Source organism: Diorhabda sublineata, chromosome 7 (genome assembly GCF_026230105.1).
Source record: "Diorhabda sublineata isolate icDioSubl1.1 chromosome 7, icDioSubl1.1, whole genome shotgun sequence".
NCBI lineage: Eukaryota > Metazoa > Arthropoda > Insecta > Coleoptera > Chrysomelidae > Diorhabda > Diorhabda sublineata.
Window position 1 is genome coordinate 6,538,473 of NC_079480.1, and position 13,915 is coordinate 6,552,387.

General features: G+C 32.2%; 2 protein-coding genes across 5 annotated transcripts; one reads left to right on the forward strand and one right to left on the reverse strand.

The window, feature by feature from the left end:
• The first annotated feature begins 592 nt into the window (after positions 1–592).
• LOC130446865 (dynein regulatory complex protein 8-like) lies at positions 593–3,388 on the forward strand. Its single transcript, XM_056783372.1, has 4 exons — positions 593–617; positions 1,773–2,010; positions 3,121–3,331; positions 3,374–3,388. The coding sequence occupies exons 1-4, from the start codon at positions 593–595 to the stop codon at positions 3,386–3,388; spliced, it is 489 nt and encodes a 162-aa protein (XP_056639350.1).
• An 814-nt stretch (positions 3,389–4,202) lies between these two features.
• On the reverse strand, positions 4,203–7,939 carry LOC130446386 (delta(3,5)-Delta(2,4)-dienoyl-CoA isomerase, mitochondrial). 4 transcript variants are annotated; one of them, XM_056782616.1, is made up of 8 exons: positions 7,826–7,939; positions 7,705–7,770; positions 7,509–7,644; positions 7,235–7,323; positions 6,941–7,185; positions 6,725–6,888; positions 6,505–6,631; positions 4,203–4,463 (listed from the first exon to the last, which is right to left on the reverse strand). In XM_056782616.1, exons 2-8 carry the CDS (start codon positions 7,745–7,747, stop codon positions 4,368–4,370), a joined length of 900 nt encoding a protein of 299 aa, XP_056638594.1. In that variant the 5' UTR covers positions 7,748–7,770; positions 7,826–7,939; the 3' UTR covers positions 4,203–4,367. The 4 variants fall into 4 exon arrangements, with proteins under 4 accessions (XP_056638594.1, XP_056638593.1, XP_056638595.1 ...); XM_056782615.1 differs by having other exon boundaries at positions 7,702–7,770; XM_056782617.1 differs by having other exon boundaries at positions 4,212–4,463; positions 7,723–7,770; positions 7,826–7,920.
• Positions 7,940–13,915: the final 5,976 nt, after the last annotated feature.

Below are 13,915 nucleotides of genomic sequence, written 5' to 3' on the forward strand. Positions count from 1 at the left end.
CCATGAAAGAAATAAAGCTAAGAGAACTGTTTTGCCAACTGATACTGAAAATGGCAAGAAGGGAATGAAAAAAACTAAGAAAGCAGGTGATGAGAAGTAAAAAGAATCAGACGAAGACTGCTTCTGCGTCGTTTGTTTAGAAACTTTTAGCAGTAGCCGATCAAATGAACAGTGGATCCAATGCCTTTCATGTAAATTAAGATCACATGCCGAGTATGTACAGTGTTCATGAAGATTCAAGTTATATCTGTCGTAATTGTGAGTCCAAATAAATATTTTGCTGATTTAATATGACATATTGTTTTCTTTACCCTTTTGGTCTGGTACTTTAGTCTTAATGATGTAAAGACTATACTTTTGTACCCGGTCTTCCCTACTTGATAAGCAAAAATTTATTTTTTAAAAATAAAATAAGCTAGTTCAATAAACGAGTTTTAAATACGAGCATTATTAAAAGAGATCTGGAATTTCAATTATAAATGTAGTCGCTATGGTGAATATTTCGATACGTTTTCTTGTTAAATCGATATTATGAAACGTTGTCCATTAAATTTTGATAATATCCAATAACCGATAACATATTTAACCGATTATGATGCAAAGCAATGAAATTGAAGGTAAGTGAAAGAAAAATTTAAAAATTGTGTCATCCAGTTATTTTCAAGGTAATCAAAATTACAAACATTATAGAAGGTAAAGATTAGGAGTGTATATAAAAAATGTCCGAAATTTTCAACAATGAACAGGTTGAGGGAAAAATATTATATTAGATTTTTCAACTTTGCATATTTCAACTCATCTACAATAGCTACAATCATACTATACCGTTTGTCTACACCAACGCCATTTTGAAAGATTTTTAAACTGTTATTTATCGTATAAATCTTCCAATATCAATTGCAGAAGACAGTTGTGGGAGGACCAATCAATATTTCATAAATACGCACGACACACATATCAAATTAAGAAATGAACCTCGTATAAAATTCGGTAATCATCTAACAAACTGTCGGTCTATGTGGACTCATTATCTCCACTGTTTACCAATGAAAAAAACGAATCGTAAACATAAATGCATTTCTATTGTCCAAAGCTGCCGGAAGGCGTATATACACAATTTCTTTGAAATATTCCTGCCAGAAAGCCTGCAATAAGCAGTGGCGTGGCTGGGTGAGATTTATTTAATTCATAAATTTCTTTAAATAAATAGAAATATAGCGTTCTTTAGACCATGTGCGAATGAAGACAATGAAATTGCACCGTGCAGTGAAAATAAAGACAGGTATGGATTCGAATATATTCGAATGTTTAAAAAAGGAAAATAATCAGCAATCTGATAATGCAATAAGAGTAAGAATTGCTGAATTAACTAGAGTTAACAAAACTTAAGTTTTGTGTCAGCATGTGGTTTTAAACATAAAAAAACTGAATAAACGGATGGCAATAAAGGAATCGTCAAAGATAGTTCGATGGCGACAAGATTACTTGCGTCAGATGAAGGACTATTACTAATAGACGAATGGGGCACAAAAACGGCTCAGTTCACGTCTGGTACCCTGTTTAAACCAAACTCCCTTACAGGCAGGTACATTTTACTCCTCTATTTACGTTTTATAATTTAATATTCAGTTTTTCTAAGTTCCAAGTAGGACTACAATTTATAATTATTCGATTGCGTTTTAACGAATACTACATACTTACAATACAAACATTCTCTATCTGTTGAGCTTGTCATATTAATCAAATAAGAAATACTTTTTTATTTATTTCAGTACCAATAAATAATGATTTAGAAAGGAAAATAGCCGATGCTTTTGAAGTATTCGATCACTCACAAAGCAAAATGATCGATGTGCGAGAAGTATCAACCGTTATAAGAGGTTTAGGTTGCTGCCCGTCAGAAGCAGAAGTTCAAGAAATTATTGTAGGTTTAGAAGATCCTCAATTTCCCGGCAGTGTACACTTACAAAAATTTCTAACGTATGTTTCTCAATTGATCACCGAACATCGGTAAGTATATTATTACAGACATGAACCTTCGATGCTTAGTTAACCAGATTGTGTATCAGTATAAACTAAGAAGTAAAAATTAATGTTCATATTCATTCGTCTATTGGTGACGCTAAGAAGATTTCTTTCCTCTCAATAATCGTTCTTTGATAATTCTTGCTAATCTAATATAAGGTACTTGATACAAATAAAGCCTACCTTACCTTCTAACCTTCTGGTTCAGACAATTCTGACTACCATGATTATTTATAAAGATACTTTGGAATTAGAATATTTTTTTTCTTTTGTTTTATTGCAAAGAATTGAGCCGAACTGGACGGAATTCCCCATTTTATTACACTACACCTTTCTGAAATAGACTATAGAATGACGTACTAAATCAACACTTCTGGTGTGATGTGGAGCGCTGCCAGAATGCCACCAGTCTCACTCCAAAAACTCGTCGCCTCGCGAACTCGTAGTTCCCGAAAGATGTCATATGTGACTTGGCACGGTATCCCAAAAAATTATGGAATTAATACCACGGCGAGGCGATAAGTTTTAGGATCTAACTGGTGACATTTGACGGGACTCCACATCACACCAGAAGTACTCCATTTGCACGTCAAAGCTTCGATCCTTGTCCTTCTACCCTGTTGCCCCAATCTCGACGCAAAAAATATTCTAAATCATCAAAGCACTTTATTTTAGGCCGAATTCTACAGTCGTCAGAAGTATAATTCTTGCACCCTCACCATAAAACATGATTTTCCACACCCCATCCTGAGGTCACGAAAATCAGCGTTTATAGGGCAGCTTGAAAAGTACTTATTTACGTCAAAACATTATAGTACAGTCATGGGCACTATTTTTCTGTGATCCCGGAAATCTTACTTTACATACTTCTACATTTAAAGAAAATTTTAATCCTGTTTTAGATTATCATTAAAGTTTAATTTATTCATCGAGGCGTTGGCATCTACGCAGAAGTTTCCAATATCACAATTAAAATATACAAATAAAGAATTGAGGTTAGATCCACTCGAACATAAGACCCCAGTTTAAAAATCACTTCATATCGTATCTTTCTGCTTTTTATTTAATATTTTCGATATATATATTTTTGTGTAGATACGAACCAGCTTCTCCTGAAGACCTTTTGGATGCTTTTCGTACTTTAGACAGCAAAGGTGTGGGTTACTTAACAAAAGAAGAAATTTCAACATACATGACTCAATTTGGTGAACCGTTTTCTCAAGAAGAGCTCGAAGAAATGCTTGAGATTGCGATCGATCCACAAACGAAAACAGTACCATACGAGTACTATATTAATCAATTGATGGTAAGTTAATTTACAATGGGTCTAAGCACGATTTTAATTTAGCACAACGTAACATAAATAGCACTCATAAATATTTTTAAATTGGAATTTCATTATTCCGTCCTCATTTCTTTTTGCAACGCCCCAATCGCTTGCTTACGTCACCAGCGCCGAACGAGTTTCGCCCACACCACGTTGTTTTGTTTTATCATTCTATCGCGACAGGATGTCGAAATCTGGATCGACAAAGGTTCGTTTTAAATATTATATTGTAGCAACACCACTATTACAGCACCAAATGAAGTATTTTCAAGTATCATTAAGAGAGAAAAATTACGGAAAACATTATGTGATTCTATGACAGTAAAAGGAATACTGTTTTATCAAGTACAATCGGTTTTGTTGTGAAGAGCACAGAATTAATTACACCAACTTGAAATCCATTTTTTCACAGTAAATGAGTTACACTAAATCATATACAAATCATTTAAACAACTAAAATCTGAGAAGTACAGATCCTACCATTTGATGCTCCCACCTTTAATGGGTCCATATGGTCCTCTTAGGCGTTAATGGGTTAATTTAAAAATAGCTTCCAGGTACTTTGTGGAGGGTATTTCGAACATCTCTGGTAATATAAGGACTAGAGGGGTGTATCCAGATCCTTATGATTTAAATACTAAAGATTTTATATTTTATGAGTGGACAATTAATTTTTTTAGCCTATCCCATATGAATAGAAGATAGTTTTAGAGAGTTGGTAAAGTGTACAAATAGTTTACTATAAGCAATTAAAAGGAAAAAACAATGAGAGGTAACAACCACCATGTACCTTCAAAAACCATTATGTATTTATATGAGATAGCGTAGGAGATTGCATTAAAAACTCAAATTTACCCCATTAAAGGAATGAACCTCCCTTTAGAAGAAAGTGTATTAAATTAAATACCCTTGTAGTATCAGCTCTTGAAATTAAATTATATAATTTTGAGCCTATCTTGTATTAGTATAGTATATATAATAATTATTTCAGTACAAAGAATGTAAATTATAATTTTCACAGTTTCGCAAAAATAGGTTTTTCCTTTGTCATCTGTGCAGTTGCTGCTTTGAGAAGATCTTCACTCTGGAGATACAATTGATTGAGATGTTTCTGGAACAATTTCAAATGTTAAATTACAAAAGTGTTCAAAAATATTAATGTCGCATAAAATTTCAATACATAAATCATACAAAAGTCATCATCATAAAAAAACAGAAAAAAGCTTGGAGAAACCACAAAACAACTAACAACAGTAGCAGAATATATAGACCTACACTTCAATAATGAGAAAACAAAGTTTATGGAAATGAAATAAAGAATAAATGAGGAAGAAATACAAAAAACAATTTCAAAGTACATAAACATGATGGGACGTTAATAGAATTCGAGGAAGTAGAAAATTTCCTGTATTTTGGTGTACTACTACATAATAAATGCCAAGAAGAAAAAGAAATCGAACTAAGAATTGCCAAAAGTAGCAACTGTGCAGGCAGCCTTAGAAGAATATCAACATCAAAAGAGATATCCAGATCTACGAAAGTTCGAATTTATAAGACAATGCTGAGACCCACCCTGACATACGCCTGGGAAACCTGAATAATGACGAATAAAACTAAACAGATATTAGAAATCTGGAAGAGAAAAGTACTAAGTAAAATTTTTGGTGGAAAGCAGACAGAGTTTGGATGGGAGAGAAGATCAAACAATGAAATTTATACACTTTGTAATGAGTCACCAATCAGCGCATTTATAAAAACAAGAAGGTTGCAATAGATAAGTCAGTTGAACGAATTGACGAAGACAGGCTCTTGAAACGAATTGGATGGAAGATACCAGAGGGTAAGAGGACAAGAGGTAGACCAAAAAAACTATGAATGCAAGCCAACAAATTACCTGTCAACGCTAAAGCTACAATGTTAACTGTGCAATTTAACTGGAAAAATCACTTTATGTATCATAACTCAATTTCAATGGAAAATGAGTTTCTAAGTCTGGTGTTTGCCAAATAAAAATATTTATAATGAATTTAAAGTTAATTTATTTACCTAGTGTTTGCTTAATTTTGTTTTTGATTTTATTGCAATAAGAAAAAATGATGAATAATAATTACTACTATTGAAACTAATGAAATCAGTATTGAATCATTGATAATTTAAAAAACTGATTCAATCAATGTTATTATTATTTAATTAGAATTTTGAAAATTTTATGGAAAATAAAAATCATTAGAGTACACTACTAAGTCAGATACTTTGAGGAGAGGAGTTAAGAGCCCCCAAACTTTTATCCATGTGGTGTATACTATTTTTCTTCATAACCAGTTCAGAGCTTTCATGTACAGCTTTACTAATGCACACATATTTAACTTTCTGCCTATAAAAAGGTGCAAAAGATGCCTACTATCAACCGAAGTATAAAGAAAAACAAGAAACTGAAAATTGTAAATGTTTTGTTATATTAAGACTAAAAAACTGGGGACCCAATCAGGGTTTAATGTGTCCTCTAGATGTATCTAGCTAAAATATACTTAAGAGAATACTTTTCCTAGGATGTTATAAAGTGTTTAACTGTTTACTAACAACATGCACATACCTGAAATAAAGTGCTTGGAGTATACTTTTGCATATTTCGCTTTTGCTTCTGGTAAATCTACTCTTTTTATAGTATCTAGTCATCATTTCCTATGTTCCTTGTACAATTGGTAAAGATACTGTTTATATTTAAACTATGTAATAGCCGGAATTCGAAAAAAAATGACATAATCCCTTTTAGATCTACTTCCATACTTTATCACCATGCAAAAAGTAGGCATTGTAAAGATCTTTTTGATTCAAATGACATGGTCAGTTTAAACAAAAGGTATAAAGTGTGTATAGTTCAGCAGCCATACTTGTTTTCAAGTGACAGCTACTTGAATAGGTCTATTAGAGTCATACAATTCTCACAGACAAAGAACAGATATTGTTAACAATAATAATGTAACCTTTAAATCTGGATTATCAGAATTTGGAAGGTAGCACCTTGTGTGTATCACGTAGGCCATCTCATAATGTTAAATATTGGATATTAAATATATTTTTTTGTTTTCAGATTGATTAAAGAACCATATATGAAATAACAAAAATCAATATTATTCATGACAATTACTTACAATGTGATCAAGTCCCTCTTGTACTGAATGGTCTCTGGAATACACCAAACTAGCTTTTGTAGTTTGAATGGCAACTGGACTTCTGCTTGCTATTTCTTCAGCTATGCCTAGTACACCATTAATAAGCCTGAAATTACAAATTATTATCTTTAGATTAAAGTTCATGAAATGATTAATTTGTAGTTTTATTTTTTATTTAAACATACTAGAATTTACTTACTCCTCTTTATTATTAAAAACTTTAGAAACCAATCCTCGAGCAAACGCTTCATCTGCATCCATCTTTCTACCAGTGTAGCACAATTCTCGAACTAAACTATCAGACCCAAGGATTTTGGGTAATCTTTGTAGAGTTCCAACGTCTGCAGCTAAACCTACTTCAACCTAAACTAAATGATGAAATTACTGTGAATGGAATACTTTTTGGAAAATATACCTCTTTGACTTGGAAAAATGAATCCTTGGTGCAATATCTCATATCAGCGGCTGATATTGCATCAACGCCTGCACCAATGCAAGCAGAATGTACTGCAGCTAATACTGGTTTTTTGCAAAGCTCAAGCGATGATAAACTTTCCTGATATGTTTGGATAATTTTATATAATATTTTTGCTTTACGGGCAATATCTTCATGTTTAGCTATACCAGCTCCCGTTGTAAGAAAATCAGATAAATCAATACCTGTAAGATTATGTTTGTAATGGATCAAATTTAATTTCAATATTATTACCTGCAGTAAATACCATTCCCTCTCCAGATAAAACTACTGCTCTGCAATTTTCATCATCACTCAGTTTATCAAAACAATCCTTTATTTCTCTATAATCAAAAAGTAATCTCTCACAATACTTAATATATGTATATATATATATATATATATATATATATATATATATATATATATATATATATATATATATATATATATATATATATATATATATATATATATATATATATATATATATATATATATATATATATGAAGTAAATAATACACTCACAACCACATTGTATGGTTAATAGCATTCCTTTTCTCAGGTCTATTAAACTTGACATGATAAACAAATTCTTTGGGTACATCTACAGATAAACTTTTGAAAGCCAGTGAAGACATTGTAACAGAACTTCTCAAATGTCCTAAAAATATTCAATTATTCTTGCTAATAATCAATTGTTACCATCAATTCGACTAACTACCAGTAACCTTAATGATACCTGTTGATTTCGAAAAAATGTTCATAATGTACTACTCTATCCTAGAACCTAAAAAATAATAGTATAAAAAATCTATATGTTAAGTAGTGAAATTATTTTTTACCTTGTTTAAACTAAAAGTGAATTTGATAACAAGTCTTTAGATGTAGTAAAGACTTTGAACTTTGAATATATACGAACTGCTTAGGTTAAGTTTTCATGTCATCACAAAAACAATATGTAGGCAACCATAATTACCCTTTAAAGAAATACCACAGAGGACTTTTTGGATACTATGATCGGGTGGATATTCGGAAACTAATCCGGATCACGTTATTATTTAAGATCAATTTTATAACCTAAGGTAATACTGGAGATTAAACTAAAGTTTATACTTTGGTTTAAACTTCAGTTTTAATCCATAATAAACAAGTTTGCTCTATTTTATCGCTCATAGTTACAGTTCTTCCAATATAAATAGCAGATAGAAGACAGTTATGTGAAGAACAATCAATATTTCATAAATATGCATGGCACTCATATCACTCATATCAAATTTTGTTAACATCTAACAATTAGTACATATTAACTATTGGCCGAAGCTGTACGTACATAATTTCTTCGAAATATTACTACCAGAGACAGTGGCTTCGTTTGGAGAAGGGGAACTTCAGAATCATAATCAGATCATAACTGTAGTTCAGACGATTCTGCCTACCATGATTCTTTATAAAGATACTTTGGAGGTGAAATATTTTTTTCTCTTTTGTTTTATTTCCAAAGAATTTATTTTCCTTTATGGTTTTTGCTTCGTTTCGTTCTCTAGATAAAAAAACGGATAGATGGCGTACAAAAGGGCTCAGTTCACGTCTGGTACCCTGTTTAAACCAAACTCCCTTACAGTCAGGTACATTTTACTCGTCTATTTACGTTTTATATTTAATATTCAGTTGTATAATAACTATAATAATGAGTTTTTTTCAAGTTCCAAGTAGGACTACAATTAAGTGAATCTGTCGACGTATGATGCTGTCCAATTTATAATAATTCAATTGCCTTTTAACGAATATTTTCTCGCATAAGATATACATATTTTTAAATGTATTTATAAAAATAATAAATTTATAAAATGAGGTATCTACGCCTATGGTAGATCAAACAAAATTGTCGGCAAGGGTTTTTATAATCTGCAATTGATATTGGAAGACCTATAAACAGACATTTTTCCGCCAGGTGTCACTAGCGCGGAAATATAACCAAAAGTTTTCCGATATTTGTTTTAAATTTAAGAAAGCTGTATAAAAAAATGAACAAAGAACAATTTGCAATTGCAATTTATCTGACATTGCAGTAGTACTTTTATTTAACCTTGTCAAGAAATACAAAGAAATACTCTCGATAGAATCACAAATTGAAAAAATCTCAAATCATTTTACTAAAACCGTTTATGAAATTTTAAAAATTTAGGTTGGCTGGTTTCACGTTAAACTGAAGTTTAAACTACCCCCCAGACTACCGGTAACTTTTAAACCGTAGTTTATCGGTAACCGCCATCTATAAAACGTAAAAACTTCGATATCTATAGTTTAAACTGACGTATGAGGTTTAAACTTCACTTGTAAAACTGGAACTTAAATACCCCCTTAAATACGAAGATGTTCCCAGAAGTACCTGGCCCAACAAAGAAAACACAAAAATTTTGGAACGAAATATATTTATTTTTGAACGTAATCTCGTTTTAGCTCCATACATTTTTTCTAGCAATGCTTCATTAGTTCGATACCCTATTTTTAATGAGAATCGTCAAGCTTTTCAAACTAGCCATTAACTGCCGACATCACCTCTTCATCATTGGAAAATCTTTGAACACCGAGCCACTTTTTTCAAGTCTGGGAACAGAAAATATTCCGAGAGGGATATATTTGGCGGATAAGATGCATGAGGTAGCAATTCAAACTTTGATACATTAATTTTGGCCATTACAATAACTGATGTGTAAGCTGGTGCATTTTTTTGATGAAACAACACTTTCTTCTTAGCTAAATGTTGCCGTTTTTTATTGATTCCTTCGATGAAACGTTGCAATAAGTTCTCATAAAACTCGCCGTTGATAGGTTTTCCTTTTATAAGATAGTCAATGAAAATTATCGCTCACGCATCCCCAAAAACCGACTCCATGACTTTGCCTGCAGGTGGAACAGTCTTTGCCTTCTTTGAAGCCAGCTCTCCCTTTTCAGCTTACTGTTTTGATTGTTTTTTTGTTTCGAGTGTGAGGTGATGGACTCAAGTTTCATCTATGGTTATAAAACCGTACAAAAAATAGGCTTTATTTCTGTGAAACATTGCCAAACAGTCGATGAAAATATCGTCACGACGCTGTATTTGTTCCATTGTGACCGAACGCGGCACCCATTTTGCGCACTGCTTTCTCACGTCCAAATTTCAGTTAATATGCGATGTACCACACTTTTAGAAATGCCTAATATGTCTGCTAGCTCGTGTACTTTCAGTGGGCGATCATCCAGTACCGCTTTTTGGATCTCCTTTAATATTTCTGGAGCCGTCATCTTATTTGGACAACCACTGCGATGCTGGTCTTCGCAAATCGTACGGCCTCGTGTAAACTCTGCTATCCCATGTTTTACTGTTGTTAACGAAGGAGTAGTCTCGTTTAGTTCAGATTTTATATTGGTGGGGCTTACGCCTTTCGAATAAAAGTATTGTGTCATACAACGATGACCAATTTTTTCCATGTTTTACAAATTCACTAAAACGCTCATTATTGATGGCTTCCTAACAAATACTAAACAACGTGGCGTCTTCAAACTTAAAACTTATGCTGTATGGATTGTGTACTTTCTAATACAGTGGTATTACTGTAACTGTCTACTAATAACTTTCAACAGCAGTTACTGAGGTTTGCGGTTTTTAAACTGTCTGTCATGCAAAATCGATGTGAGTGGGAAAATCGTTTGTACTACTAAATAAATATTATGGAAGAATGAACGTACAAAAAAGTGTTAAAACTCAAAATGTTTTAAATTTGATATTTTAACAGTAAATTGGATGTGACGTTCGGAAATTGTGATCTGAATCTCGTTCTGGGTTAGGATCCGTAATCAGTTAATGAGTGATCTACCTCATTGATCTGGGATCTATCTGAACCCGAGTTTTACTTTTTGAGAAGTCCCAGGATTCTTTATGAAATCGATAGTGATAAAAATCAGAGTAAAATACTAAACAGTCATTTTTATTTTAAGCACAGATTAAAATTGAATCAAGACTTCAAATTATCTTTGAAAGAATTATTGTCAAAAAATTGTTACAATTTGTAGACAAAAGCTTGTAAAAACATAAAAATAACTAAATAAAGATATAAAATTTCAATATACAAAATAAAACCACAATGAGTAACAAAATTATAGGTAATAGCAAAAGGTAATAATTAGTATATAAGTCCACAGCAAAAATGAAACCAGTACACTCTCAAATTATTGCGAAATGCGGGAAAAGATGATATCGATTTGATTTCAATTGGCAAGTGATTGTGCATAATTTTTGCACTTAACTAATTCTGAACGTGAAGTAGGTAGGTAGGTAAAGTTGATAGCCATGTAACGACCTTTCTGAAATTGGAAAAGCTTGTATACGAATTAGGCAAACTTAATAATGATGAATACCGAAGGAAAAGTCAGAATTTTCAATCTTTTAAAGAAGTAAAGAGCCTTGCTGTTTAGTCTGAGTAAATATCTAACAGCTTTTTTTGTAGTTTGATTTTAGATTGATTTTATTGCACACAAATTAATGGGGTTGTAATGAAAAATCTTCATATTGATGTTCTAATAAGTATTTATTTTATACAAATTTCCGTGATTTTCTAAATAAGAAGTAATACTAAAATATCTAAAGTGAGTTTTTGTCTCAAATCGATTTTTTAGTAGATTGCTTGGTTTTAGAAAAGCTTTCGATTCATCAAAGTGTAAAATGAATAAGTAGATTTCAACATCTAAAAGAGAAATATAATTAATTAACATAAATTAGAAGCCAAAAATTTATTTTATAGTCGTAGATAATTTTGGAAGACGAGAAAGCATTATAAATTATAATTAGACTTTATTTAGAGTTTATCAACTCCTGCCTTAGCAAGACTGTAAACAATTTTATTTTCCTTCCTTCCAGTGTGTCCTAGACCCATTGGAGAGTAACTTTATTCTTTTTGTCCATTTCATATAACTTGTTCAGGTATTTCCAACTCAGCTTAGATCTTATGTCATTGGAGGCCAGAGCTCTAAAGGCTACTCGCTGTCGGACAAAATGATATTTGCCATAATTCCTTTTAAGTTGAACTGAACCCGTTGTTTAATTGTTTATATTTGGTGTACTGCACAAGCTGTCAGAGTGTTTGCTCCGCTCCTATTTCAGTCTGCTGTTTTGGAGGCATCTTGGTGACTCTTCTAAACATTCTGAATGAGGTTATTTCCACAATGCTTTCCAATAATAAATTGAAAGGACGAAGACTCATCGAAGAAGAATCACTTCTACTGCTGCGGTTGGACACGTTCCAATGACCTCGGTTGTATATATACAGGCCAGTTTATGTGCATACCTTTAAGAAATTGATTCTCGTTTTATTCAGGCCAGCTATAGTGCCCCAATCGTGATGATTGATCTCACTATTGCCATTTACATCCGACAACCCCAATTCTTCATGCGATGTTTCTACACACATCAGAGCTTTCGTGACTTTACTGGTTGTCTTCGTTTTATGATTGTTTCTCATCTATTATCCACCCAATGGCTTGCCCGACCTTATTGAGATGGAATTTTTGTCCTAGTGAAGATGATGGGTTTATTCGTGTTGATATCTAGTACCACCAATCGATACCATCTTCTTTCAAATCGGTTGAAGTATTCAAGTCGCTTTCACATTGATGGGTGATCATATTTAACATAAGATTTAAATCCCTAATCTAACCTAACCTAACCTAACCTAACCTAACCTAACCTAACCTAATCTAATCTAACCTAACCTAACCTAATCTAACCTAACCTAACATTGCTTCCTTAGTATCCATAATATTAAGTAATTTGGAACTAAAACGATCTACCATGCCAGCCATTATTCAATGTTTTATTTTTTACGATAAGATAGTTGAGATAACGAAAAAACGTCTACATTCAACGATTTTCGAACTACTTCTGAAGTCACGTACCAAGCAGTTGCGAATGTTCGTAAAGTTGGGAGCTTTTATCACATTCCCCATTACAAATTGGGGATTTCATAAGCTCGAGAATTGCTTTTTCCGTGAAATAAAGCATAGCAACAAAGAAAAGCAATCATAACGTAAAAAGTGTGTTAAAGGATGACGTTAATTTAAATGGAAATTATAATACAGTAATTTTATGAGATATCAAGTATAGTTAAACCTTAATTTCAATTCATAGTGAGAGAAGCGAATATTTGACGAAGGATTTAACCAAGAAACGTGCGTTTTGTTTATTATGACAATTATTGATGTTTATCTATATATACGTGTATAACTTTATGTATTACATAGTTACATCATAATTAAAAATCATCTTACATTAATGTAGGCGGTACGATTTAATTCAAAGATTCCACTAGCTTTAATGGATAACATTCTTTGGGACATTTTCATCATGATTATTAAACAAGTTTTCAAATTCTTATTTCCGTTGAGAACTAAATCGCAATTAGCGATAGCTTGTGATGAATTTTCACACTAGAACGAAAATATTAAAATAGAAGATGTATAGAAAATAATGTTTTTAAGCTTGGTTTATGCAGCAATAATTAAAAATTACCATTAAACTAACAAATTAAATTACTAGTTTGAGAAGACACTGAAATGATAGATACGTGTAGTTCATGCAGAAAATTAATAGTAAATTTGAATTAATATTAGGGTAAAATGGGGTAATAGTGGTCATTGGCAATACCGGTCACTCCTATATTTTTTTGAGAAAGCAATGTTGCAATTGCTTCAACCTCCAAATTCGCACCTTCTCTCAATGTGTTGAAGACCTCCTTCCAAAACCGAACAGGAGACCTAAACAGCATTCGAGTATTTTAACATTTACACCACTGAAAAGCTTATTGGAAGAAAAGAAAAAAGCAAAATTGGAAAGACTAAGGGCAGAACAAATAAAATAAAAGATCTTGCTGAAGCCAAGAGAAAAATACTAAATTCAA